The sequence below is a fragment of the Zingiber officinale genome, chromosome 2B, assembly GCF_018446385.1.
Source record: "Zingiber officinale cultivar Zhangliang chromosome 2B, Zo_v1.1, whole genome shotgun sequence".
In the NCBI taxonomy this organism is placed as follows: domain Eukaryota; kingdom Viridiplantae; phylum Streptophyta; class Magnoliopsida; order Zingiberales; family Zingiberaceae; genus Zingiber; species Zingiber officinale.
The window spans coordinates 87,209,971-87,234,431 of NC_055989.1; the positions used below are offsets into that span (position 1 = coordinate 87,209,971).

At 37.9% G+C, this 24,461-nt stretch overlaps 4 protein-coding genes across 9 annotated transcripts; 1 reads left to right on the top strand and 3 right to left on the bottom strand.

Annotated features, from left to right (window-relative positions):
• Positions 1 to 305: 305 nt before the first annotated feature.
• Positions 306 to 1,189, bottom strand: LOC122046193 (transcription repressor OFP13-like). Its single transcript, XM_042606766.1, has one exon. The coding sequence runs from the start codon at positions 1,169 to 1,171 to the stop codon at positions 545 to 547; it is 627 nt and encodes a 208-aa protein (XP_042462700.1). The 5' UTR covers positions 1,172 to 1,189; the 3' UTR covers positions 306 to 544.
• Positions 1,190 to 1,366: 177 nt separating this feature from the next.
• LOC122046192 (uncharacterized protein At2g39795, mitochondrial-like) lies at positions 1,367 to 6,820 on the bottom strand. Of its 6 annotated transcripts, none has more exons than XR_006130189.1 (4): positions 6,245 to 6,820; positions 6,006 to 6,164; positions 5,114 to 5,295; positions 1,856 to 1,968 (listed from the first exon to the last, which is right to left on the bottom strand). XR_006130189.1 is itself a non-coding variant. In XM_042606761.1 (3 exons), the coding sequence occupies exons 1-3, from the start codon at positions 6,760 to 6,762 to the stop codon at positions 1,374 to 1,376; spliced, it is 837 nt and encodes a 278-aa protein (XP_042462695.1). In that variant the 5' UTR covers positions 6,763 to 6,820; the 3' UTR covers positions 1,367 to 1,373. The 6 variants fall into 6 exon arrangements, 4 of the variants coding, with proteins under 4 accessions (XP_042462695.1, XP_042462697.1, XP_042462699.1 ...); XR_006130188.1 differs by lacking the exon at positions 1,856 to 1,968 and adding an exon at positions 3,895 to 4,576; XM_042606761.1 differs by lacking the exons at positions 1,856 to 1,968; positions 5,114 to 5,295 and adding an exon at positions 1,367 to 1,533.
• A 270-nt stretch (positions 6,821 to 7,090) lies between these two features.
• On the top strand, positions 7,091 to 18,947 carry LOC122046194 (pescadillo homolog). Its single transcript, XM_042606767.1, has 14 exons — positions 7,091 to 7,233; positions 7,322 to 7,407; positions 7,487 to 7,615; positions 8,014 to 8,133; positions 8,211 to 8,336; positions 9,515 to 9,599; positions 9,688 to 9,798; positions 10,201 to 10,294; positions 10,481 to 10,770; positions 10,997 to 11,104; positions 15,087 to 15,208; positions 17,052 to 17,271; positions 17,365 to 17,565; positions 18,638 to 18,947. The coding sequence occupies exons 1-14, from the start codon at positions 7,210 to 7,212 to the stop codon at positions 18,716 to 18,718; spliced, it is 1,797 nt and encodes a 598-aa protein (XP_042462701.1). The 5' UTR covers positions 7,091 to 7,209; the 3' UTR covers positions 18,719 to 18,947.
• A 367-nt stretch (positions 18,948 to 19,314) lies between these two features.
• On the bottom strand, positions 19,315 to 20,463 carry LOC122049259 (transcription factor MYB83-like). Its single transcript, XM_042610669.1, has 2 exons — positions 20,123 to 20,463; positions 19,315 to 20,044 (listed from the first exon to the last, which is right to left on the bottom strand). The coding sequence occupies exons 1-2, from the start codon at positions 20,440 to 20,442 to the stop codon at positions 19,423 to 19,425; spliced, it is 942 nt and encodes a 313-aa protein (XP_042466603.1). The 5' UTR covers positions 20,443 to 20,463; the 3' UTR covers positions 19,315 to 19,422.
• Between the last annotated feature and the right edge of the window lie 3,998 nt (positions 20,464 to 24,461).

Sequence of the window (24,461 nt, forward strand, 5' to 3'; positions counted from 1 at the left end):
AAGGCATGGGATATGAAACCATTTAACTGACTGCTAGACAGTGATCGTGTCGTGGGCGTATATTTTTGGAAAAAAAAATTCCTATTTACGTCCCATAATTTAGAGACTAAATCATCTGTTACTCGAATGCGATTTAACTCCTTCCACCTCTTACTCATTTAGCAGACACAAACAATAAAATGATTGTCATAAAGAATTTGTCTATCATTTTGATGAGATAGTAAACAGTGGGATGAACTTTCTAAGTAATAGGTAATGGAGATTCAAACATATTATTCGAATTATTTGTAATACTTTGTATCTGCTATTCCTAATTTATCCGGTGGTATAGAAAATTACTAAACAAAATGAAGCGATGTCATGCTGTACAGTGTACTCCAAAACAGGGCTGTCCCTGAGCCACTTCATGCACAGCACAGCTACACTTCTGCTATCCGGATACTCACACAATCCTCTTGTCCATTGATATTTAGAAGGGAAAATAATTACAGAAATGGAGAAAAATAACATTAAGCCGTAATAAACTCTACGTCGTGGAGAGTAATTAACTGGATGCAGCTGTTTCTCCCTCTTTGTCCTCCGTCTCAAGTGAATTATTGGAGGACGACGACGGGGAGGCGAGTCCGGCAAGGATATCAGCAAAGGCGCCGATGATAAGGCCATGGGTCTCCTCGTGGTTGACCCTCAGATACCAAATTAGCAGCTCCCAGAGCCTCTCCCGGTCCCTGACCCCGTGCACTGCCATCATCTCCTCCATCGACTGCCGGAAGTCACGGTACGGGTTCTCTGTTTCCACTGCCACAGCCACCGCCCCGTCAAAGGGCGGCACCTCAGCAGCCTTCGCGGCCTCCTCCAGCAGTGACCTGGAGCCGGAGTGGCAGCTGGGTTCGAAGAGGAGCCGGCCCATGGACTGCCGCAGCCCCCGCACAACTGTCTCAGGCGAGGCTCCGGTTGAGAACTCCGACACTGTCGAGAAGCTCTCCGGCTCCTCCGACGAGCGGGTGAAGTACGACTCCGACGAGCTGACAGCGGGCACGTGGCTGAAGGACTCAGTCCGGGTGGTGGAGCAAGAGAGCCACGACCACGAGGAAGACGAGCGGGGGTGAGTGACAGCATATGCCTTCGAGCTCGGCTTGAACAGGAAGGAGGTCAAGCTCAGCTTCTTCCCCATATGAATCTTCTCATCAATTCAACAATCCGATCGAGGAGGAAGAGATTGAAGGTGAGCAAGTGCGGCACCACCGCACCAGCCATATTAATGGCGGAGGAGGAGGAAAATGCAGCGTGATAGGGAGAGCGGGGCGACCATGTGTGAGCATTAATTATGGAGTTGGCCACTTCGTTGGAATGGAATACAACATCAAATACTATTATTATTGTGGGAACGAACAAGAGGCTAACAAAACATCTCCCTCTTGAATTTGTTCGATTCGATCCATTGCAAGTTCTAATGTTCGGTGAGAAGACGACATTTGGGTAGGTATGAACCTTTGTTGCTCTTCCAAATTCAGCATAATTAATGCTCCATAAGATCTACAATCCGATGAACTTTGGTCATTCTAAGAAAAGTCATAAAAAAATAATGTCATTTTCACTTTCCTATCGATGATGTTGGTGTGCCAAAATATTGTATTAGATGATGATTAGAGACACTAATCAAATAAATCAATTGCATAAAAAATCGATTTAACATAAAATTATAAGCAACAAAGAGGTATGATATCAGATGCATTAACTTCAAGTACATCAAATTCAAGGCCCATTAAACTAAAGTAAATTCTCAGTAAGTTGATTACGCATGGCAAGAATAAAACAATCAAGTTGAGGTAATGGCAATTACTAACCAAAATTTTGCACAAGAAACTTTGCCACTCCAAGAGCATTTATAGATCAAGACATGAAGGTTTGAATCGACAATAGAAAGTGATTTTCAGTTTACATCCTCGCGGGGAATAACTTCATATATGCCTGTGGAAAATTTTTTCATGTAAAAAGAAATTGCAGTCTTACAAACTTAAACAAAGAGATCAATTTCCAAATGCTTCAAAAGTAATAGCAACAACTATGATTTGCTTCTATCATTTAGATAGACTGGCTTATGTTTCATGCTTGTGATAATATTATATTCCATATCGTCAACAATAGCAGGAGCAATATCTACATACTTTAAGGTAAAAAACTATATATGACAAAATTGATTGTTGCCTAAGCCAAACCATGAGATGCTTATGACTAATTAAGATTTTGCTTGGATTGAATATACTTATTTGAAGCAAAAGAAACTTAAATCACATGACATAATGGTGAATTAAAAAAAAAAAAAAAAAAAAAAAAAAAAGACAGTCTGGTGCACGAAGCTCCCGTCATGCGGGATCCCGGGGAAGGATCCATTGTATGCAACCTTACCCTGTTTTTTGCAAAACACTGTTTCCAGGATTCGAACCCGTGACCTTTTGGTCATATGACAAGAACTTTACCGTTGCGCCAAGGCTCCCCTTCTGAATTAGGAAAAGTAAATACTGAAAATAGACTTCCACCAAAACGCAAGCAAAGACACTAGAATAAGAAAGTCATTGTTTCTATGACTCATCATAGAGTAAGTGGGCACCCCGTGGGAACTCTATGACTCATCATATAAAAAATGATAACCCAGTTAGCCTCATTGATTATCCCTGGGTGATCAGCTCGGTCCCACGGAAGTTTTCCACTGACCACTAGGGTAAATCGGAAAGTGCACGCAACGGCAAGCCCAGTATCCTTTGGTTGCGCCCCCCATTTAGAGGAAAAATTCCTACAAATACGTCATAGCTGGGGATCGAACCGCGGGTGCTTGGATGACACTCAGGATGTCCTACCACGACACCATAACCCCGGGACTCATCATATAGCATCTTGTGTTGGTGGAGGAATAAATAAGATTTAAACCTTGAATATTTGGATATGAATTTGTTGTGGTGAGTACCTCAATAGCATTTAGAATAGATCAATAAGATTGTTGATTAAAAGAAATACTAAGAGCATCCACAGTGGTTAAACCTCATTGTGAGCTCCTTCGTTGCCACATTTGCGCCACATCAAAAGTTAAAAATCCCATACCTCTTTCCACTATCAAAAAACCTCTCAACAACTTTTTCATGGGTCCCACACTTTTCATTATATATATTTCATTATCTCTTTTTCATATTTACATTTTATATAATTAAAATTTAATAAAATTTAAATTCATAAATTACTAACATAAAATAACTTTCATAATTAAAAAAATTACATAAATATCACAATACATATATCGCAATTAATAAATTATTTTTTCACTGATTACAATTATAGCGTGCCCAGATATACTCAACTAAGTCGGCTCGAAGTTGATGATGTAACTGATTATCACGTAGCTCGTAATTTCTACGGATATATGCTTGGAATTCTTGAGTGGAGCCTTGAAATATTTGTGATTGAGAATCTCCTTCATCGTCCGACCAATTGACTACTGCATCTCCCTCATTCTCAATAATCATGTTGTGCAAAATAATACATGTATACATGATGTCCTTCAAATTATCCTTGTACCAAAATCGTCCCGGACCTTTTATCATTGCCCATCGTGATTGGAGCACCCCAAATGCCCTCTCGACATCCTTTCTCGCAGCCTCCTGTCGTTCCTTAAATATTTTTCTTTTAGGATCCGGGACATGGAAAGCTCTTGACGAAAGTAGCCCATTCTGGATAGATCCCATCGGTCGGATAGTATCCTTTTGTATATTGTGTATTATTAATCGTGAAATTAACCTCCGTGCATTCCCTTGTAAGACGTCGTTGAATAATGGTGATTCATTAAGCACATTGATATCATTGCGTGACCCTGCAATCCCAAAAAGGCATGCCATATCCACAAGTCCGAAGATGCAACGGCTTCGAGCACAATTGTTGGGACGCCATGATCTCCTCGAGTAAACTGACCTTTCCAAGCGACGGGGCAATTTTTCCATTGCCAATGCATACAATCAAGACTGCCCAACATGCCAGGGAAACCATGTCTCTGCTCATGCATTTCAAGCAAGTGTTGGATATCAGCAGCATTAGGTTTTCTTAAATATTGGGCACCAAACACTTCAATTACACATCGGCAAAAGTTGAATAAACATTGGATGGCAGTTGTTTCAGCAATCCGTAGATACTCATCATAATGATCAGCAGGGGCTCCATACGCCAATTGACGAATAGCCGCTGTGCATTTCTGAAGTGGTGACAAACCTTTTTTCCCTGCTGCATCGACCTTCCATTGAAAATATTCGGAATGATTTTTCACGGCATCAACTATACGAAGGAATAACTCTTTTTTCATTCGAAATCGACGTCGAAATATTTCATCAGGATATACCGGATCATCAGAAAAGTAATCATTGAAAAGACGAGCATGCCCAACTTCACGATCCCGATTCAAATACCTTCTCCTCTGTGTTCTACTGGAAGAACTTTGAGCTCTTTGATGTACCGTTTGTCGCTGCTCATATAGTTGGAGCATTCTTCGTTCATCTATATCCTCCGCATCTTCCGCCAATTCATTTCTCCAGAATTCCTGAAGCATAGATCGATCTGGATTGTGAGTCATTGGAAATAAATCAAGATATTTTTGTGGTTGAAAAATATAGAGAATTGAGGAAAGAAATCGAAAGCAAAGATAACAAGGAGATGAATGAAAAATATAAAATCGATCATGTATTTATAAAAAAAATAAATTAAAAAAAAAATAATTATGACCGTTGAACAACGGCTAAAAATTAGCCGTTGCCCAACGGTTGTTCTCACTTAAATGAGAAGCAGATTTAATTATCAAGTTTTTTGTTTTTGTTTTTAATTATTAAATAAAAAAAAATGAAAAAGATGAAGAAGCGGCTCCACAGCGGCGGAGCCGCTTCTTCATTTTAATCAAAAAAACCTCCCTCCACTATGGGAGGGAGGTTTTTCATCCCATCCACGTCACAGTGGGAGCTCGGAAAGAGCTCCCACTGTGGTTGCTCTAATAAGAAGAAACAAAGTCTATAGCAATCAAAACAAACTGCTCGGTAATATTTGAACAATAAACACTTTTCTATCAAAAAGGTAGATCTGTTACCTTAACGGCCCCCCTATTGCCGGCCCCACGGATATGGAGGGAGGTTCATGCAGGTACACAGGCCATAGGCGCATGGCGGGGTAAACCCCAGATCGTCAGTTCCTGAGAATCGACCCCTGGCCATTACGCCAGAAATACCATGCGCCCACCGCCTGCACTACGCCCACCGCCTGCGCTACGCCCTGGGGGGCAATAAATACTTTTCTATCAAGATGTTAGTAATTATGGAGGAGACAGAGAAAATACTTGGTAATTATTGTTGATTATAGGAAAGTAAACATCTTGGTTGGTCACAAAATAAGCAAACAATTTGCATTTTTTCAGTTAGAAAATAGTCGTATCAATCATGAACTCATGAAGCAGGTACTCAAAACAACACCACTGCAGGTTTACAAAATGTGCACGCATAATGCTAAGACACCATAAGTACGGATTGGATAACTTTCCTTTCGGAATTGTGACCATCAAGACGACCTAAATAGCATGAAGTAAACTCTTTTATGATTTTGCTTGTAAGGACTATTAGTTTAAACATGAATGATCATTTATGGTCTCACTTGTAAAGAAATATTTTTTCAAACAAACACGATGAATAAGAAGTCCAGGATACATAAGTGTTCGGCAAGCAATGCGAAGAAAAAATGGAAAAGGAGAATGAAGGATATGCCCCAAATATCATGAAAACAAAAATCAATGCTAGTATCATCACATAAAGCACTTCTGGGTTCTGAGCCTCAGATAAAATAGTAACAATCAATTTGACAATTATATTCACAAGTACACAGGATAACAATAACTCAAATTTATGAGAAGATGGTTCATGAATCATGAGGTGTATTACGTGCCAACAAAAGAGGGAAAAACCTAAACATAAAGAAACAGTAAGGCTCACTGTTTTTTGACAAAATTCTCAATGTTACTCAGCCACCGGAGCAGCTCAGTCCTGTCCTTGTTGGCCATATAACCATGCAAAAACACTGCAAGTTCCTCGTTAACCCCTCTCTTCTCCAGGTACTCTCGAACCGCATCTTGCACCTCTTCATCCAACTCCCTACAAACACCATTAAATAATCTCCTTCAGTAACAAAATATAAGTTTGGGCAAAGAAACAAACAAGTTTTTTTTCGTTACCTGAAATTAAGACCCATATACTGCTTAAGTGCAACATTGCCATGGCGGACGGGAAAGAAGTTATCCACCTCAAGATCGTCAGGCCACGCGGAGCAAGAGAACTGGAGGACGAACTCGGATGCATCGCCCTTGGATACCTCGACCATGAGGCTGATGTGGAGGCGGGCGTCGCTGGGGTCAGCCTCCCCTGCTGCCGCAGCCGAGCGAGTGGATGGAGCAGCGCCATCGAACATGGTAGCGTCGATTTTGATATCCTCCCGGCCGTAGCTCCGTCGAAGCTGGATCCACTTCTCGCCGGGACGATGGTCTACATTAAAAGGCCCAAAATCTACCGCTGGATTAAGGGCCGGTCGCGACTCACCCTCGTAGGCAATCTCGGTGCGGAGGATACGGAGGAGTTTCTCCCTGAAGGCGGAGTGGCGCATCTCAGAGATGTAGGATCGAGAGGAGACAGATGAAGAGGAAGCAAGAGACTTGAGGTGGCGGTGGGCACCAGAAGCGAGGAGACGGTGCGCCATAGCCGCCGGAATTAGCTGTGTTGCGTTCTAGTGTTGGCCTTGATCAATTTTTGTTAAACCCTAAAATATAAGCATAAAGAATTTATGCGGGTTCCTGTTTCTAAAATCCAATATAGGACTCGCGGTCGACCGGATTGGACCGCCCTCTACGAGCCAGGTTTCAGTGCCGCCTCGAGTCCGGAACGGGAACCGGGAAACAATCGAGCGCAGGCGCAGCTCTCGATGGCGAACGGCTTACTGGCCACCGACACCAGCCGGTCGAATTGGCCCACCTTGTTGATGGGCCTATAATAAGGCCCAATTGGTAGCGTAGTCCTAAACCATAAAACCCTCGCTCAACTTCTCGTCTTTCCCTCTTAGTTCGTGCCCTTCTTGTGCAAGCCGACCACAACCCGGCGGCGGCGGCGGAGGAGAAACACTCTTCCTTTCCGTATCATCTCTGCCGAGATGCCGAAGCACCACAGGCCTGCGGTAACCCATCGGCGATCTCTCTATCTCTCTTTCCTTCTGCGTCAAATCTGTATTCATTTGCTTGCCGTTCTATTTTCTCTGGATTTAGGGCAAGAAAAAAGAAGGAAATGCAGCGAAGTACATCACAAGAACGAGGGCGGTTAACTATCTACAAGTTTCTTTAGCCATTTTCAGGTAAGGCGGATTTTGACGGCTCATTTATGTTTGGGATATGGTTAGTATATCCTAATCCTTACTTTTGCTCCTCCTTCAGGAGGTTATGCATTCTAAAAGGCATATTTCCGCGGGAACCAAAAAAGAAGGTGGAGGGGAACCACAAGACGTACTATCACATGAAGGATATCATGTTCCTCTTCCACGATCCTCTACTTCAGAAATTCAGGTAAAATTATTTACATCTCTAAGAAGAACTATATAGAAAGCTCAGGTAGCAACACTTTGGAAAAGAAGGTAGAAGGTGAAGCAACTATTAGCTTGATTGATGATGTTTCCATCAGGAAAGTTTAGCATCAATGCGATCCATGATTCCTAATCCACCTTAGTTGGTTCTACATCAAGTTACATGCAACGTTGTCTCTCTTCCTGTGATAGTACAGGCGCTTTTCTTTTTGTTACATTATGTAGCTATTGTACTCTGTCTGCGTGGTTATTTTACTTTTTAACTATATTGGAAGATTTGATTTTTGGTTGGTGAGGTGTTGAATTTGTTGATACTAACTTTTGCTTGAAGTGTTATACGTTGATATATTTTATCGATATTGTATTTTAATTATGGTCCAGGGACATAAAGGCTCATGCTAAGAAGGTTAAAAAAGCTAAGGCACAGAAAAACAAGGACCTCGAAGATAGATTGCTGGACCGTGCACCAACATATAAGCTGGATAGGCTTATCTCAGAAAGGTTTTGAACTCCCAATTTATAACATATTTCCAGCGAACAAATAATAAGTACTTATTTACAGTCCCTGGTTATATTAGGTACCCTACTTTCATTGATGCACTCAGAGACCTCGATGATTGTCTTACCATGGTTCATCTTTTTGCTGCTTTGCCTGCTGCTGAGGGTGAGCGGATTCAGGTGCAGCGTATTCATAATTGTCGAAGGTCTGCCCTTTTAAGTCATTTAATGCATTATAAATATACTTGGCTACTGGGACCATAACTGTTTTTGAGCTTCTTAATTTACTAACATGATCCACCTTCCTATTGCCCTTGACAGGTTTGTATCATTTTTTATATTATAATGTATAAATAGCTGATTGGGATTTTTGATGTTCTAGTGAAAACATTGGTTTGAATTTCTTCTCGGTAATTAGTCTTCTTGTTTTTTCCTAGTTCATCTTTTGCCTATATTTACTATTTAGAATCTTGCACTCCACACTTTATGAATTTAAACTTTTAAGGTAAGTCAGTAGCCTTTATTTTGATTTGTATGTTCTTTTCAGTTCAAAGTTTTAGTTGACCTTCCAAGTTAATTGTCTGCAAAGTCAGCTATGGAACTAAATTTCCTAATATGTAGCATTTAGGTAGATGTTTATCTGAAACTGGATCATCCAATCAGTTCATGAATTGCAGAGGTATTCTGTTTGTTCGATCATAACTATCTAGTTGTCTAGAATCTCAGAGATTGTCGTGGGTTGATTTTCAACTCCTTGTGACAAAAAGGGGAAGGAGGAATCAAGGAGAATTATGATAAATTGTTGATTTTAGTATTTGTGATGCAGAATTATCTTGTGGAATTAGTAAGGAAAAAATTTGTAGCAAAAAAAAGGGCACCCCGGTGTACGAAGTTCCCGCCATGTGAGATCTCGGGGAAGAATCCATTGTACACAACTTTACTTTGTTTTTTGCAAGAGGTTGTTTTTAGTATTCGAACCCGTGACCTTTAGGTCACAAAACAACAATTTTACTGTTGCGCCAAGCTCCCCTTCAAATGCCAATGTCATCTAGCTTGACTATTATCTATGTGCAACAGAAAAATAGACTAGAATGCCCATTGCCATCTAGCTTGACTATTATCTCTGAAGAAGGCCCATCTGTATATTACAAATTCAGAATGATTAATAAAAATTGTCAAAAATGATCTAAATATGTTTTTTAAAAGTAAATGATCCATACATATATTCTTAGTTGGAATAGTAGTACATCAAAATAAAATGGCATTGATACACTTTGGTTTATTCAAAGTTTTGCCCTTTCATCACTTATGTATATACATTTTTAACAAGTCTGCAATTTTATAACATGAATCATAAAGAAATTTCTTTTCATATGCTAATTAGGTTAAGTCACGAATGGCAAGCATACATATCGCGAACTCATAGTCTTAGAAAGACATTTATATCAGTGAAGGGCATTTATTACCAGGTGAGCCATCATGTAGATTTATCGTGCAATTCAGAGGAACTTTTTGAGTTTATACATATTTCCAACACATAGATTCTGGATGTCACAGGCCGAGGTCGAAGGTCAAAAGATCACATGGCTAACTCCGCATGCTTTACAACAAGTTTTGACTGATGATGTCGATTTCAATGTCATGATCACTTTTCTGGAATTCTATGAGGTTATACATATTTACCTTTTTATTTCCTATACTTTGTGTAGTGTTATGTCATCAGGGCTATGCTGAAAAGTAGATATTGTGTGGATATAAATCTACAGAATTAATAAGGAAATTAATAGCATGTGGTCTTAAACATGCACCTCACAAATAGCTGTTAGTTTTCTTAAGACGGCCACAGTAATTTACTTTTATTTTCTTTCCATCTTTTCTTTCTCTTCCTATTTATAATTAGCCTGGAAGTTAGCTTGATGATATGTCAATTCTTTTATTTTCATTGACTTGTAAGATCTGGTGGCCAATATGAGTAAATACGCATTAGCTACAATAGATACATTTTGTTTTTTTTCACATTATTTCTTGTTTGTTATTCTCGATTTCCCTTTAATTTCTCTTTTTATGCAGACACTTTTAGGTTTTGTAAATTTCAAGCTCTATCATTCCATAAATGTGAAATATCCTCCTATCTTGGACCCTCTTCTTGAAGCTATAGCAGCTGGTAAATCCTTTAATGATGAGCCTTCAGTTTATTTTTTTCTTTAATCTCTTCAATGTCTGTCGAACTGGAGTAAATCATATAATCATGTTCCAATGTTCTATTTTCTCTCTCACACTTTGATTGAGTTTCTATTCTTTTGTTTGATCATTCATCACTAAGCATTAACTGCATTGTTTTTATGTGAAGAATTGTATGCTATGTGCCGCTATATTGCTGCTCAACCCAGAACGTCATCTGTGGATTCTCTACCAATTACTTCTGGTGAAGATGGGCAACCTGGGCTGGAAAAGTTAGATATACAAACTGAAGAATCAGAGCTTAGACTCGCACAACTGCAACATCAGCTTCCAACCAATGAACCTGGTGCATTAATGCATCTGGTGGAAGATTCTAAAGCAGAAGATGAAGACACTGATGTGGAAACAAAAGAATGCAAAAACCTTTTTAAAAACTTCAAATTCTTCTTAAGTCGGGAGGTGAGTTTGTCACTTAGTTTATCCATTTATGGGGACTTGGGACAGTATTTCTTGGAATGATATTGTAAAATTCCATCTTCTTTGAAATATGGATCTTAGGTGGTTATGTTTGTTTGACTGTGTGGATGCCACATTTGGCTCATTTCCTCTTGTACAGACTGAATATTGATATAATTTATTTTTTCACCAACTATCTCTGTATCTTACCTTAATCGTTGTTCCATAGGTTCCAAGAGAGGCACTACTTTTTGTAATTCCCGCTTTTGGAGGAGCGGTTTCATGGGAGGGTGATGGCTCTCCTTTTAGGGAATCAGATGATGGAATTACCCATCAGGTAAAAACATTTGTTTGTCACTAATTCAATGCTCTAGACCAGGGGAGATTCATACTGATTAGTTGTAGTCAACATGCTGTACTATGATCTTGAAAACATGCCATTGATTATTCTGTATGTAAAATAGATGTGGATCCTATCTGGAATATAACCATCACTTGATTAATATTTATTATGTTGTTTCAATTTTTAGGCAGCATATCAGCTGGCACTGGCCTTCTGAAGGCATATAATTTTGATGATATAACTAATACCTTAGACAAGGTTTGGATGAATATAGCTTCTGTGGATCCATTCTTCGTTTCCAGAAATTAGGTATCTGTAGAGTATCCTCTTAGGCAGTCAGAATATCCATAGAATGGTTAGGAGAATTACAGATCTTAGATATTGCTTGATTTAGTAATTTCATCTCATTAATGTTTATTGACAGTACAATATTTGAAAAGTGTAAGGGGGAATAAATCTAACATAGAAGAGGAGAAAGAGGAGGTTGCACACTATTCAGAATTGAACTAAATTCTCGCTCGGTTGGCTTTAATGAATGGCACACATGGATTTTCTTTGCAAGGGAGGAGTGTTTGTTTGTGTTCCGTCGATGGGGCATAGAGCGAATTTTGATAGTTAGGTGTGAGATGGAAGATTTTTGATTGTGAGCCACAAGATTGTTGATTTTTTTTAATTATTTAAATATTAATAACAGTATTGATCATGATTTTAGCTAATAATATTTATTTAATCTAATTACTAATGTTAATGATATTTTGATTCTTGTTTCTTTATTGTCTATTAATATGATCATATTAATAATAAAGAATAATAATTTATAAATGTTAAATTATCTAAATATAAATGTATATCAGTAGTCTTGATCATGGTTTAAAGTACCGTGCCGACGGTCGAAACAGGCGAAACATCTCGTTCCACTCGGCGACCGACACCGGCACGGCCCATCACCAGACCCACGACAGCTACGACGTGTTGCTCGACCCCGTGATCGCATCAGAGGGGTCGGCACGACCCCGACACCAGTCCGACTGTTGGAAACAAAATTCTTTTCCTCAGGATCCTGCCTGTAGAAATAGAGAACGAAGTAACTAGACTAGACGGATTTCATATAATCCCTCTCCTCTAGAGGGATCATATGTGTTGCGCGACCCCGTGGCTGCAGTGAAGGGGTCGATCGACCTCACAATAGTAGCAGAGGGGTTGCATGACCATCGTGGTCGCCCCAGAGGAGTCACGCGATCCTCCCGGCCATGGCTGAGGGGTCGCGCAACTCCGCGGCATTGTCAAAGTAGCACGAGCTCGCCAGTGGTGTTGGATTTCGGATTTTTTTTAATTAAACTTGGGTTAATTATTTTAATCAACTCATAGTTATGATGAAGATAATTTAAATAGGCTTTATTAAACCCTCATAATTTTTTTTATTTATTATCTATTTTCATATCTTTTCCTTTTTTTAAAGATTATTTTTTATATTGTCTATATTGTTTTTTTAATATTTATGTTAAATATTTTATTTTTTAATTAATATATTTTATATTTAAAAAATACCGAAACTATATTGACACGTCACGATACGGTACCGAAACTGTATCGTTCCGGTCTAAGACCGAAACTGTATCGTTCCGGTCCAGGACCGAAACCTCGACACATGTCGAAATTTTAAGCCTTGGTATTGATTATTAATCATTAATAATATGATATCATTTAGTTTGAATATTAATAATAAATTATTTTTCTGATTGCAGATTTGGGATCTTAAAAAATCACTAAACGAGAATAAAGAAAATGAAAACACATTGAAACTGTAGAAATTTATGGAGAATAAGAGTGACCTTTTTATGTTTGAATAAATTCTTTTATTACAAGTAAAGATGCAAACTTTAAAATTCTTAATTTTCTGCATTAACATTCTTAATTGTCATACATAAACAAGTCTATTATTTTTTTTTTTTTTTGTTATCCATTCAGAGTTTAAACTGACCGATCCTATCAAATTGATCTTCACTTGGAGATTTTGATTGTTGAAAATTAACACTAATTTTTATGACTATGGATATAACCAAAAAAAGGAATGATTCATATGGAACTATGGCATCTTATCCTAGTCACTATACTGGATCTTTCACATTGATTATTCATTAGAATTGTTTGGTGATGCAAAACCCAATCACAACATAATCAAGTTAAAACCATGGATCTTACCTTGTTATGTTTTGACCAACTTGGTGTATGAACTTTAATTATTGTAATTTTTTACGTGAACATTCATAAGGAATTTTGGCACAGATGTTTATTAACTCATACATAAAGAAGCTTATTAATTTCTTCTTTTTTATTTTTTTCTAGTAATTCAAACTGATTGGTCATATAACTTTAATATGCCCTTTAAATTTGGACTTTGACTGCTCATACCAATTTTGACAACCATGGATATAACCAACAAAGAAGGAATGTCTCTTTTTTCTAAAGAGTGATATCATACTTCTGTCATCTTGAATGTGTCACCGTATTGGATCTTTCATATTGATTTTCCATTGGAGTTGTTTGATGACCCAAAACCTGATCATTTACCTGGTTATATGTTGACCATTCTGAAGCAATCTTCCTCATTGGATCAAAAACCCATGATCAGTGGCTGAACAAGCATTTTTTTCCCAGTTAAGGCACTAATTGTACAAATCATCTTTTCTCTATCCATTCACTTATGTTTCAGCTATAACCTGTTTGCTTTATATGACCGTCTAGCAGTTAGTTGTTTATGGCATCTTGTCCTATTCACTATAATGGATATGACCGTCCTCATGGGGTGTTCAGTTGGCTAGAGGGTGATAAATATGCTACAATGGGGCAAGAGATGAATTCCCAACGGACGCATGTCCTCGGGAAAAAAACTCCGCCCACCCCCTAGCCACTTGACGGTCGGCTATAAGTTGATCTCGTGGTTTATCTCGGTTCACATAACTTGGGACGGGCTGTGAAGGCGCTTGGAGTGAGCATAATCACCCCCCTATAATGAATATTTCATTTTATTAATCATTAGTGAGTTGTTTGTTGACCTAAAAGCTGACCTTTATATAGTTATGTTTTGATGAATTTGGTCTTGACTTCGAGTCACCAAATCATGACCATTTTCTGAACTGACTTTTTTTTTTTCTGAACCAAGCACTAAATTGTACAAATCATTATCTTTTTTTGTGCTCATTCAGCCAAAAAACCATCCAGCCATCAAACCTATTTGGTCATTCAGTATCATTTGATTCATCTCGTCTACTTGGTTTGTTCAGTTCATTTGACCTTTTTGATCATCTTGCTTGCTTGGTTGTTTACAAATTGTGTAGCATGCTCAATTTGTACATATTTTTCAGTCCTCACACAGTTCATTTGGCTCCTTTGACACACTAGGTTAACTTGGCACTCTAATCTCCATGACCCTTTGTCCATTGCCACAACACTTTCCATCCAATTTGAGTGGCCTGTTCATTTGTTGGGGTACTTACCATCCACTTGTTCTGCCAATTTGACCAGTCTATTTAATCTGCTGACCCAGTCTATCTAACCTCACCCAGATCCATCTGATTCATATGGCCAGTCCTGCTTAGTGACTTTAACTTGTCGCATTATCTTGCACAGGGTTTGATAGACTTACCTGACCTCTCCAATTCATTTGATCTGTTATGCTTGCCCAGTTCATCCATTATAGAATTACTAGCAGACCTGCCCCTACTATATTAAAAGAAAACTTCAAATTAGAGTTTCATATATATCCTTAAATTTTCGAAGAAAAAAGAGTTGGAACCTATATCTCTGGAGTCTCAGAGTGTGGCTTTTCATAGGCTATGATCAATGAGTGCTTCTACTGAAGCACTACTTATTGCAGTTGTGCTGCAAGTTCAATCACCAAATTGTTTTTTATCATTCGATGGCTTTTTGGTCGTGCACCACCTCTTGTCTAAATTTCTGCTTTGCATTTGTCCAGATTGTTGATAGACCAACACAAGGGCACATATTTCTTTCTCGAGAATATGTGCAACCACAATGGATCTTTGATTGTATCAATGCTCGGATTATATTACCTACAGAAGAATATTTAGTTGGGAGGTAAAACTTCAGTTTTACTCTAGTTGCATTTCATTTTTTAGATTTTTAATGTATTCTTCTTTTCCTTAATTTTCTCTTGAGCTTATTAAATTATGCGTTTTTTCAGTGCAATATTAAGTTGTATAATGTTGAAGTTCTATTCTTTCTATACGTAATTAGGTATAGCTTATTGATTTTCAAGGGTTAAGATCTTGATTCAATGCCCAGATTTTCTGGTTTGCTGGAAAGAGATATCTTAATGACTACTAATGTATCATGTGTAAGTACAAGTGGCTACAATTAGAAGGGGAAGGAAGATATATAAGAAAAAATGGGAAAAATCATGAAGAAGACGTGGTCCCATCACCAGTGACAGTGAGCCATAGGTGGGGACTGTTCACAGGTCAAACCCTCTTCACTATGTGCTTTTAACAAATGCTCTCTGACATGGTAGTAATCATTAGTCGACTATGCTTCTGTTGAGGTCTACATGTTTGACTGGTGGTGCCATGGATGGAACAGTTGCTTGAGTTATTTTAATTACTGAGTTATTTTGGATACTGACACCATTAGGCACCGATGATTGTAGGGAAAAAAAGGTTTCCAGATTCCCTCTCTGATTGGTCTGAAATTGTGGATAGGACCCAAAATCTGTTTGGTTTTGACTTTTAATTTCCCATGAAACAAAAATTGAAGAAATCTCACCTTGCCGTACTGCAGCTCAATATTTATTTTAGTAGTTTTATCTTTTTCTTTCTATTCACGTTATCACTTGCAATTCAAAAGCAGCACTAATATATTATACTTATATTATCATCCTATATAGCCAACCCAAGGAATATTATCACTATAAATTATCACATTTATCAAATTATTCAATACAATGTGCAATATTTTATAAAAATAATTGATGGTTTAAGAGACAAAACAAATACATAGAAGTAAAAAAAAAATTTATAAACCTAAAATAATTGATGGCAGGAATATTGCATGACTATGGATCAAGATATATAAAACAAATATATAGGAGTGAATAAAATTATAAACCTAAAATCCCCATTGTTAGGACTTATCACTATATTCAGTCTGTTACATAGACATCATGGAGCATGGTACCAATGATTTCTTTGATCTTAAATCAACATATTGATAAGGAGAGAGGATATAGTGAGAATGGAGGCATAACCCATCTGATGGATGATGATGAATCAAGTGCAGTAAAGGAATCAATATTGAGGATCAATGATGTCATGTGAAGGAAATCGATGAAGTTTCTGGAGTCTACATTGAAGAGAATTGGCAGAGCTTTTCCAGAGGGATTGGAGATGACAGCTTCTCGTGACAGGGGTTGGAGTGATAATTACATTCTTTGCACTTTGTTGAGTGTAGAAGCACAAGATGCATGAGGAAGGTTGTCAATTATGAAAATGGTCTTGCAGTAGAAGGAATGTTCTAGAAGCTCTAAACTCAGGAAAGAGGGGGCTTCGATGCAATATCCTCTACTTTTTGGGAGATGCCCAATCAAATTGTTTAGTGAAACGATTGCAGTAATAAATAAATCCGGGGAAAATTTTTTGGTTTTCCAAAATTAAATAATTGGCTATAGAATAAAAATAGATAGATATTTTTTCCTTCCCTTTTTTTGTTTTTACAAAGACAATACCCATCTAATTTGGATTGTTAATCAATTTTGATTTAAATAATTCACAAAAGCATATTTTTTAAAATAAATGGCCACTGAATTTTAGACAAATAAAAAGGGAATTTCATTCTATTAAGTTGGAAATGTCAACAAAAATTACAAAGTCAACTTCATAGACCTGTCTATGTTTCTGAAATGACTATTAATTGCCATCCTAATCAGGATTCCACCTCCACATTTATCACCTTTTGTTGACAATGAGGCTGAAGGATATGTCCCTGAGTATGCTGAAACAATCAAGCGCCTGCAAGCTGCAGCTAAAAAAAAAGTGTTACCAATGCCAGGTCTGGAAAATCAAGATCTAAATGATCCTCAAACTCTTTTGGTTAAAGGAATAGTTGATAGGACGGAAGCTAATGAAACTGCTGAAAAGAAACGGAAGGTATTTGCATTATAGTCTTTTGTTTATGAAACACCACAGTTTTTCTATCCAAGGAATGATATAAGCTGGAGTTTTTTATACTGTTTATTACAGCTGATGATGCTTGAGAAGCAGTACCATGATGAATTGAATATGGAGCTTCAGGGAATAGCATACTCTTCTCTGAAGAATAAGAACCTGGATAACACAGTTGACAATGCCAAAGAAGATACTATTACTCCAACAGAGGAACCAGAAGACCTTTCACAGCTTACAATGTCACGTAAAAAGAGAAAACTCTATGAAGCAATGAAGGTACTGATTTGTGTTATTGCATATATGCTTCTACCCTTTATAAATACATTTTATCTGCTTTCACAAAATATTTGTTTTGCTCTCTGGTTCTGTAGGTATGCCTCTTTAATTGGTTCATATTACAAAATTCTTTATCTACATTGTTTTACTCTTATGTAACTCAAAATTTTAAGCTGTGAAGAAAGTAGATGATTGTGCTTCAACAGTTGATGCCCTTGCATAAGTTTCGTAGTTAGTTTCCTTTGTTTTGGCTTTGACTGTGCAGACAAAGTAAATCTTTTAGATTAACCAAATGTGGTAATTGTCATGTTTCAAATTTGATTTACATCTAATTAGATGGATTCAATTGACTGTTGTATGTTTGTTCACCTTTTAAATTTTTTCTGATATCCCATGTCATACGCCATTATTCAAATTCGACCTTAGCCATCATTCACTTAATATCATCAATTCCTTCTCTTAATTAATCTTTTTAATTGGGGGGCATTCAGCTTTAGTTAATGAATAGGAGAACTTGACTTCCAATTTGAACATGTTTTCTAACCATGATTCAATTCTTTCTAATACAAGGCTAGTTGTTCCCACCCTGTGTCACATCAAGGATCATCTTCAAAGAAAACGCATGTGACAAATATGCAGATACATGCACAATCACTTATAGAAACTTTAATTTAATTAATTGTATCCAAATAGATATTATTTAAATGATGTTAGCAATTCATAAGAGACTATTTTGCACTGTAAATTTATAGCGTTCATAGAGAACTCAATCTGGGTCCACTGTATTAACATTTGGGGCTTGAATGTGTGGGCATTCATAAGCTGCCAAAATTTGAGTTCCCAAATGCTAAGCGTGCTTCAATACCAGCCGCTTTGCTGCCTGTTATCTGTATACCACTTTTTTCTCTGTAAGTTGGTTGCTTTACTGCACTTTATTTTCTTTCGGTATTGTCATACATGTTCTCATCGCTTAGTTACTTCATAATTTTATTTGTATTTGTGTTTCCTGGGCTAGAAAAATTACTTGAATTTTGTGGAAATTATGACTTTTAACTTTTCCACTTCCTGACAGATCGGTCAAGAACGCAAAAAGGATAAGGTTAAGCTTTTGCACGAGCGGAAGAAAAATGCAGAAGCCAGCAAAAAGGTTTAATTTATGCTGTCCCAACACTGCTCGTGGTTCCATGATGAACCCTCACTTATCACCCTCGGCAAATCATTTAACAGTACTACAAGTTATAGTTTTTCGTGGACATGACTGCTGATGACTGCTACTGTAATTAATGCAATTTTGCACCAACAAAATTCTACTATTCAATTGTCTTTAAAACAACAGAAATTAGATTATATGTCATCCTTCACATGGTGAATTTAGTTGGTCATGGTATTGTGGCATTCGTTTTACCAATAATTTTAGATCAATTTTCTAATCAATCTTCCCATCAGCAAGCTTCCTCTCTGAACCAACTTGTCATAATTGCTTCATTAATCATGCATGCCATGCAAAGGCCATCCTCGACGTCCCCACGCTTTATTACTAACAACCACAACGATGCGAATTATCATGTCTCAATTTAATGCAGTGGTCCAACTTGAAGGGACAGAAGCATCTCAATCAATCTACCTTTCCTTCATGTGGAAATCTGTAATTATAGCTCCTATGAGAGAAGAGAATTGCAAAAAAAAAAAAAAAAATACAAAATATTCACTCATCTCTTTGCATAACTTCATTTGTATAGTAGGTATAGTGTTACACAATTAAAAATGAGCTTCAATGAATTCAAATCGACTACACTTTGAAGTGTATTTGGGTATCTCTCATCTGTATGTCTGCGGAAGTGATTAATGGAGTCCATATCATTCAGCTTGGAAATCAAGGAAAGGAAAAGAGACATCTCTCATCAATTCTCCCAACTCCCATTCCCCCACTCTAATGCTGCTTTCTCCACCCTCCCAATTCACCACCAGTCCACCTCCATCACCAGCACTGCTCTCACTGCTTTGCTGCACCATGTAATTCCCTTCAATGTTGCCACTGCTCACCATGCAATTCCTTCCAGTACTCCCATCAAGAGGAGGCACAAAGAGATCTTCATATCCTTCCATGATCCCTCCGCCTCCTCTTCCTTCCTCCATCACCATCATCCCTGTGCCGTAGGCCATGGCAACTTGATGAGCCACATTGGTGGGGGCTTCATGGAAGTAGGAGCCGTGGTCCAGTACTTGGGGAGCATTGCACCAGCTGAACTCAGGGAGAGGGAGTAGATCACAGTGGTCGGCTCTCGAGGAAGAGGACGAGGACAAGGAGTCGATGCACATGCTCTGACTCGGCTGGTCATGACCAAGGTTTCCGGCCGTCGCTAATTTGATCTCCTGTTCTGATCCAGAATTCTTTAGCCTCTTCTTGATGGTGGAGTTCCAAAAGTTCTTGATCTCGTTGTCGGTGCGGCCAGGCAATCGGGCTGCAATTTGTGACCACCTACACGATCGAGAAGCATGGTTAGGAATTAATCGAGATGGGTGAATTGAGGTAGAGAAGTTAGCGATGAATTAGGACCTGTTGCCGAGGATGGAGTGGAGGTGAACAATGAGGTCCTCTTCTTGGACGGAGAAGGTGCCACGTTTGAGATCCGGGCGCAAGTAGTTGATCCACCGGAGGCGGCAGCTCTTCCCGCACCGCTGCAAACCGGCATTCCTCGCGACGTCACTCCAACACCCTTGCCCATTCCTCATCATGTAGTTAGTCAGCTTCTCGTCCTCCTCCGGCGACCACAGCCCTTTCCTCAGCTTGCAACTATTGTTCCTGTTACCACTATTACCGCCGCCGCTGATCATAAGGTCATTGCCCGCCGGCAGGGCGTCGGCCGGCCTCCTCATTCTTCGATCTTAACAATTGATATGCATGGAGGAGGAGGCGATCGATCGCATATATATATACGCACAGTTAAGTGGAAAGTTGATGGCGATGTGGCAGGCCATTGCACTGTGAGCTTTGCTTACAACGCGGAGAAGAATTGAAGAGAAGAGAAGAGAAGAGAAGAGATGATCAGCCTCCGTTAGGTGTCGTGTCGATCGACGAAGGAAACAACTCGGAGATCAATGAATAATGATCAATGAATCAACTCTCCAAATAATTGTTCTCTGTTCGTGCGAGAGAGAGAGAGAGAGAGAAACAGGTTAGTGTGAATTAAAGGGGGTACGGGTCTACTTGTCTTTGACTCCAGTTCTTGTCTTGTTTTTTTTGCCTTCTTTCAGCTATCTTCACTCACAAGGTAATCATTGAGGATTGGAAAAGAAGAAGAAGAAAAGAGAAAAACAGAATACGATATCGAGAAAGAGAAAGGGATTGTTTTGTTCTGAAGCTAAGCTATTTGCTTCGACTTCACATAACCCCTCTCTCTCTCTCTCTCTTTCTTTCTTTCTTTCGCATCATCACGAAGAAGAGATGTATAGATTTGGAAGTACAAATATGGTTATTTAATGCGGAGTGCATGCGACAGCCTTTGCATGTAGTCTACGCATGGGTAGTTTCATTAATACCCATGCATGCATTCCCAACTCAGTCATTAACGATATATATAAATCTTGAGATTAGATCATCTATCCCGAGACTTTTTATATTCTCACATTTCCTCGTCGATCAGACGGATTAAATCATATCTCAAAGATATAATATACATCACGAGATTATCATGATCGTCTGATCGACAAAGGGACATGAGAATTTCAAGTCAGAGGATTTGATTTCATAAATCTTACTACTTACATCTCACCTCCCATGCACACTTATAATTTTTTATACGTAATGTTATAACTCAACCCTTATTAAGAAAATCCTAAACGGCATACCTGCTGCATGTTATATATTGTATACGAAAATAATGTAGAGTGGATGGTCAAGTTGAAGTGACAAATAAAGTTAAGGTATAATGGCAGTAAGCATGTATCAAAGAGATAGTCAGAGTGGGCATTCCTAGGGTAGACCATTCACTTTTGAGACTTAGCTTAACGCCTTTCAAACATAAGACTCTCAACATAAAGTTGGTCGGCTAAAGGTGTCGATCAGACCTTCTAGAATTTAGCTCCTCGTTCTTCAAGGATAAGTCTTACAGTATACGATCGGTTGGATAAAGATTTGATTGGGCATCCAGAGTTCAGTGCCTCACTCCTTAGGGGTATGACCTCCCGCATATAGTCGGTCGACCCAAGGGCCAGACGAGGTTATGGGGCTCAGCTCCCCATCTCTCAATGCCAGGATACTCATCATATAGACGGTCGAACTTAGAGTCGGTCTGACTTACATGGTTCAACTCTCCATTGCTCAACGTCAAGGTACTCAACATTTAATAGGTCTAACTCAATGCCGATTAAACATCCAGAACTTAGCTCCTCATTCCTCAAGGGCAAGGCAACTCCTAGCATATAGTCGGTCGGCTACAAGGTCGGTCGGATTGACTCCAAGAGATAACATTGTCAAGGAATTACAACAATCTGACAGAGAATAACAGTCAATCATCAAAGAATATTCCGCTACCATAACATATACATGCGATGGAACCTTCCTCTAAGGATGACCATACAACTTCCATTACCTGACGTTACTTGACATATTCCGATATTAAATATTCTCAGCCACCTCATTAATACAGAGGTTACGAAAGACGGTTCATATACATGTAGCGGAATTTCCTCAAAGGGTGGGCATACATCTTCTATTACTCAATATATTCTGACACTAGACATTTTCTGACACCTCATTATTACGGAGGTTACAAGGGTCAATATAAAAGGGGGGGGGGGGCTTCACCCATTACTACGCGCCCGCACACGCATCTATTATTCATCTTCTTCTTCTCGACGTGGTTACTGTTCTGACTTGAGAGTAGGAGTATCTATGTCAAGGACCACTACTCTAGTTCTTGCTCTAACATTTCGGTTGCTCTCAGTATAAAAGGGGGGTCTTCTCCATTGGCCAAGTATGTTTTACCCATTACTACGCGCCCGCACACACATCTATTATTCATCTTCTTCTTCTCGACTCAGTTACTGCTCTGACTTGAGAGTAGGAGTATCTATGTCAAGGACCACTGCTCTAGTTCTTGCTCTAACATTTCGGTTGCTCTCTCTAGTGTGCTCAGAAAGGAGCGCCCGAGGTCATATTCTTCCACCTCAGAGTCTTTTCACGATCAACAGCAGCGTCACTTGCCCAGCGCGTCATCTCCCTTGATTTCATATATATATATAGCTATTATAGTGTAAACTTTAGGTGAGCATGTCGAATCTGCATAATAGCAATTACAGCTTCATAACTGCTAGCTTGTTACAATGTGAATGGTAAGTGAATAAATTTGAATCTACATTACAGTAGCTATGAAACTATAGCTGGTACAACATGGTAAAAAAAATATTAGAATTATCAAAGGGATTTTTAAATTTATTATCAAAAGTATCCATTTTAGTATATTTTTATTTTTGAAATTATCTTAATTTTTGATGTTGTTATAGTAACTACGGATTCATAATTACTATAACATGGACGCTTACTTCAATTCAATTCTGATTGCACAAATAAATTGTATTATAGCAGCTAAAATTCATATATGTTGCAATATAAACATTTCAACTTTGATCAATACTAATAAATTGTATTATAACAACTAATTATAACTAGTACAATATGAACACTTCTTCTACGGTCAACGCTTAAATCAATATTATGTTATAGCAACACTATGATATTGTCCCCACGGGATACCTAGTTGGTTAGAGGGTGATAGACATACTTGCTACAATGGGGCAAGGGATCAGTTACTGATGGGTGCATGCCCTGGGGAAAAAGACCCCTCACACCCCAGCCAACTTGGCAGTCGATTATAAACTAACCTCATGATTTATCTCCCTTCACATAACCTGAGGACGGACTGTGAAAGTGCCTAGGATGAATGCAATCATCTTTTTGTTAAAACATTTCGATATTGATCAACGCTAATATATAACACTGTAGTATAATGACTATAGTGTATAGCTTTTTATTTTGCCTCCATGACATAGCCGAGTTGGTCACCACATGGTATATTTGTAGATTTGAGCAAGAGTCGATTCTCGACAAAGCCAGTGTAAAATACCCTCCCATGTTGGTCACCATATGATAAATTTTTTCGATATAAAATAAAGATATTATCTACTCACAGAAGTATTTCTGAAATTTTTTGTTCGTTAAATGATTTTTAAAAAAATAGGTTTTAATGATTAAAAATGTTTAGAAAATTGAGTTTTAAAAAATATTATTTTTATGTTATTATGAGTTATGCTTTCTATTAGCAAAAAATTTTAAGATTTTTTTGAAAATTATCTATTTTTTATGAAGTTTTTATAAAAAAAATGTAATTTAAATTTTAAAATTCTTTCAGAGATAAAATTTGAAAATTTTAATTTTTGAGAGATTATTTATATATTTTAAGTGTTGAGAAAAATTAGCCAAATTTTTAGATATGGAAAACTATTTTTAAAAATTTAATTTTGAAAATAATTCTATTTATACAAAATGATTTTTACAGTCAAAATTAATATTTTTTTTTTGCTAAAAATTTTACTCTTAATCAAATTGTTTATTGTTGAATTTGAAAAAAAATATATAGAATTTTTTTGACACATAAAAATAATTTTTAATTTATTTTTGTCAAAATAGCAAAATAATTGATTAGCATATTACTTTTTTGAAAGTTATTTCTAATAATAAAAAAATTAATTTACTGAAACTTTGTTAAAACACCCCCTAGAAAAACTTTTTCAGATTGTGTTTAACTATTTTTATTTGATTATTTCCCTTACATTATTGTTTTGATGTTATCAAAAGGGGAGTAATATAGAGATTAAATTTAGGGGAGTTGTTTTTT

What these genes read in the sequence shown, in the direction of transcription:
- LOC122046193 (XM_042606766.1), bottom strand. Translation starts at nt 1,171, where the DNA reads ATGGGGAAGAAGCTGAGCTTGACCTCCTTCCTGTTCAAGCCGAGCTCG.
- LOC122046192 (XM_042606761.1), bottom strand. Translation starts at nt 6,762, where the DNA reads ATGGCGCACCGTCTCCTCGCTTCTGGTGCCCACCGCCACCTCAAGTCT. An exon ending in TATATGGGTCTTAATTTCAG is followed by an intron (nt 6,165 to 6,244) that starts GTAACGAAAAAA and finishes TGGTGTTTGTAG; the next exon opens with GGAGTTGGATGAAGAGGTGC. An exon ending in GAGAATTTTGTCAAAAAACA is followed by an intron (nt 1,534 to 6,005) that starts GTGAGCCTTACT and finishes ATCGGATTGTAG; the next exon opens with ATCTTATGGAGCATTAATTA.
- LOC122049259 (XM_042610669.1), bottom strand. Translation starts at nt 20,442, where the DNA reads ATGAGGAGGCCGGCCGACGCCCTGCCGGCGGGCAATGACCTTATGATC. An exon ending in CACTCCATCCTCGGCAACAG is followed by an intron (nt 20,045 to 20,122) that starts GTCCTAATTCAT and finishes TCGATCGTGTAG; the next exon opens with GTGGTCACAAATTGCAGCCC.
- LOC122046194 (XM_042606767.1), top strand. Translation starts at nt 7,210, where the DNA reads ATGCCGAAGCACCACAGGCCTGCG. An exon ending in TCTTGAAGCTATAGCAGCTG is followed by an intron (nt 10,295 to 10,480) that starts GTAAATCCTTTA and finishes TTTTATGTGAAG; the next exon opens with AATTGTATGCTATGTGCCGC. An exon ending in GAAGAATATTTAGTTGGGAG is followed by an intron (nt 15,209 to 17,051) that starts GTAAAACTTCAG and finishes CATCCTAATCAG; the next exon opens with GATTCCACCTCCACATTTAT.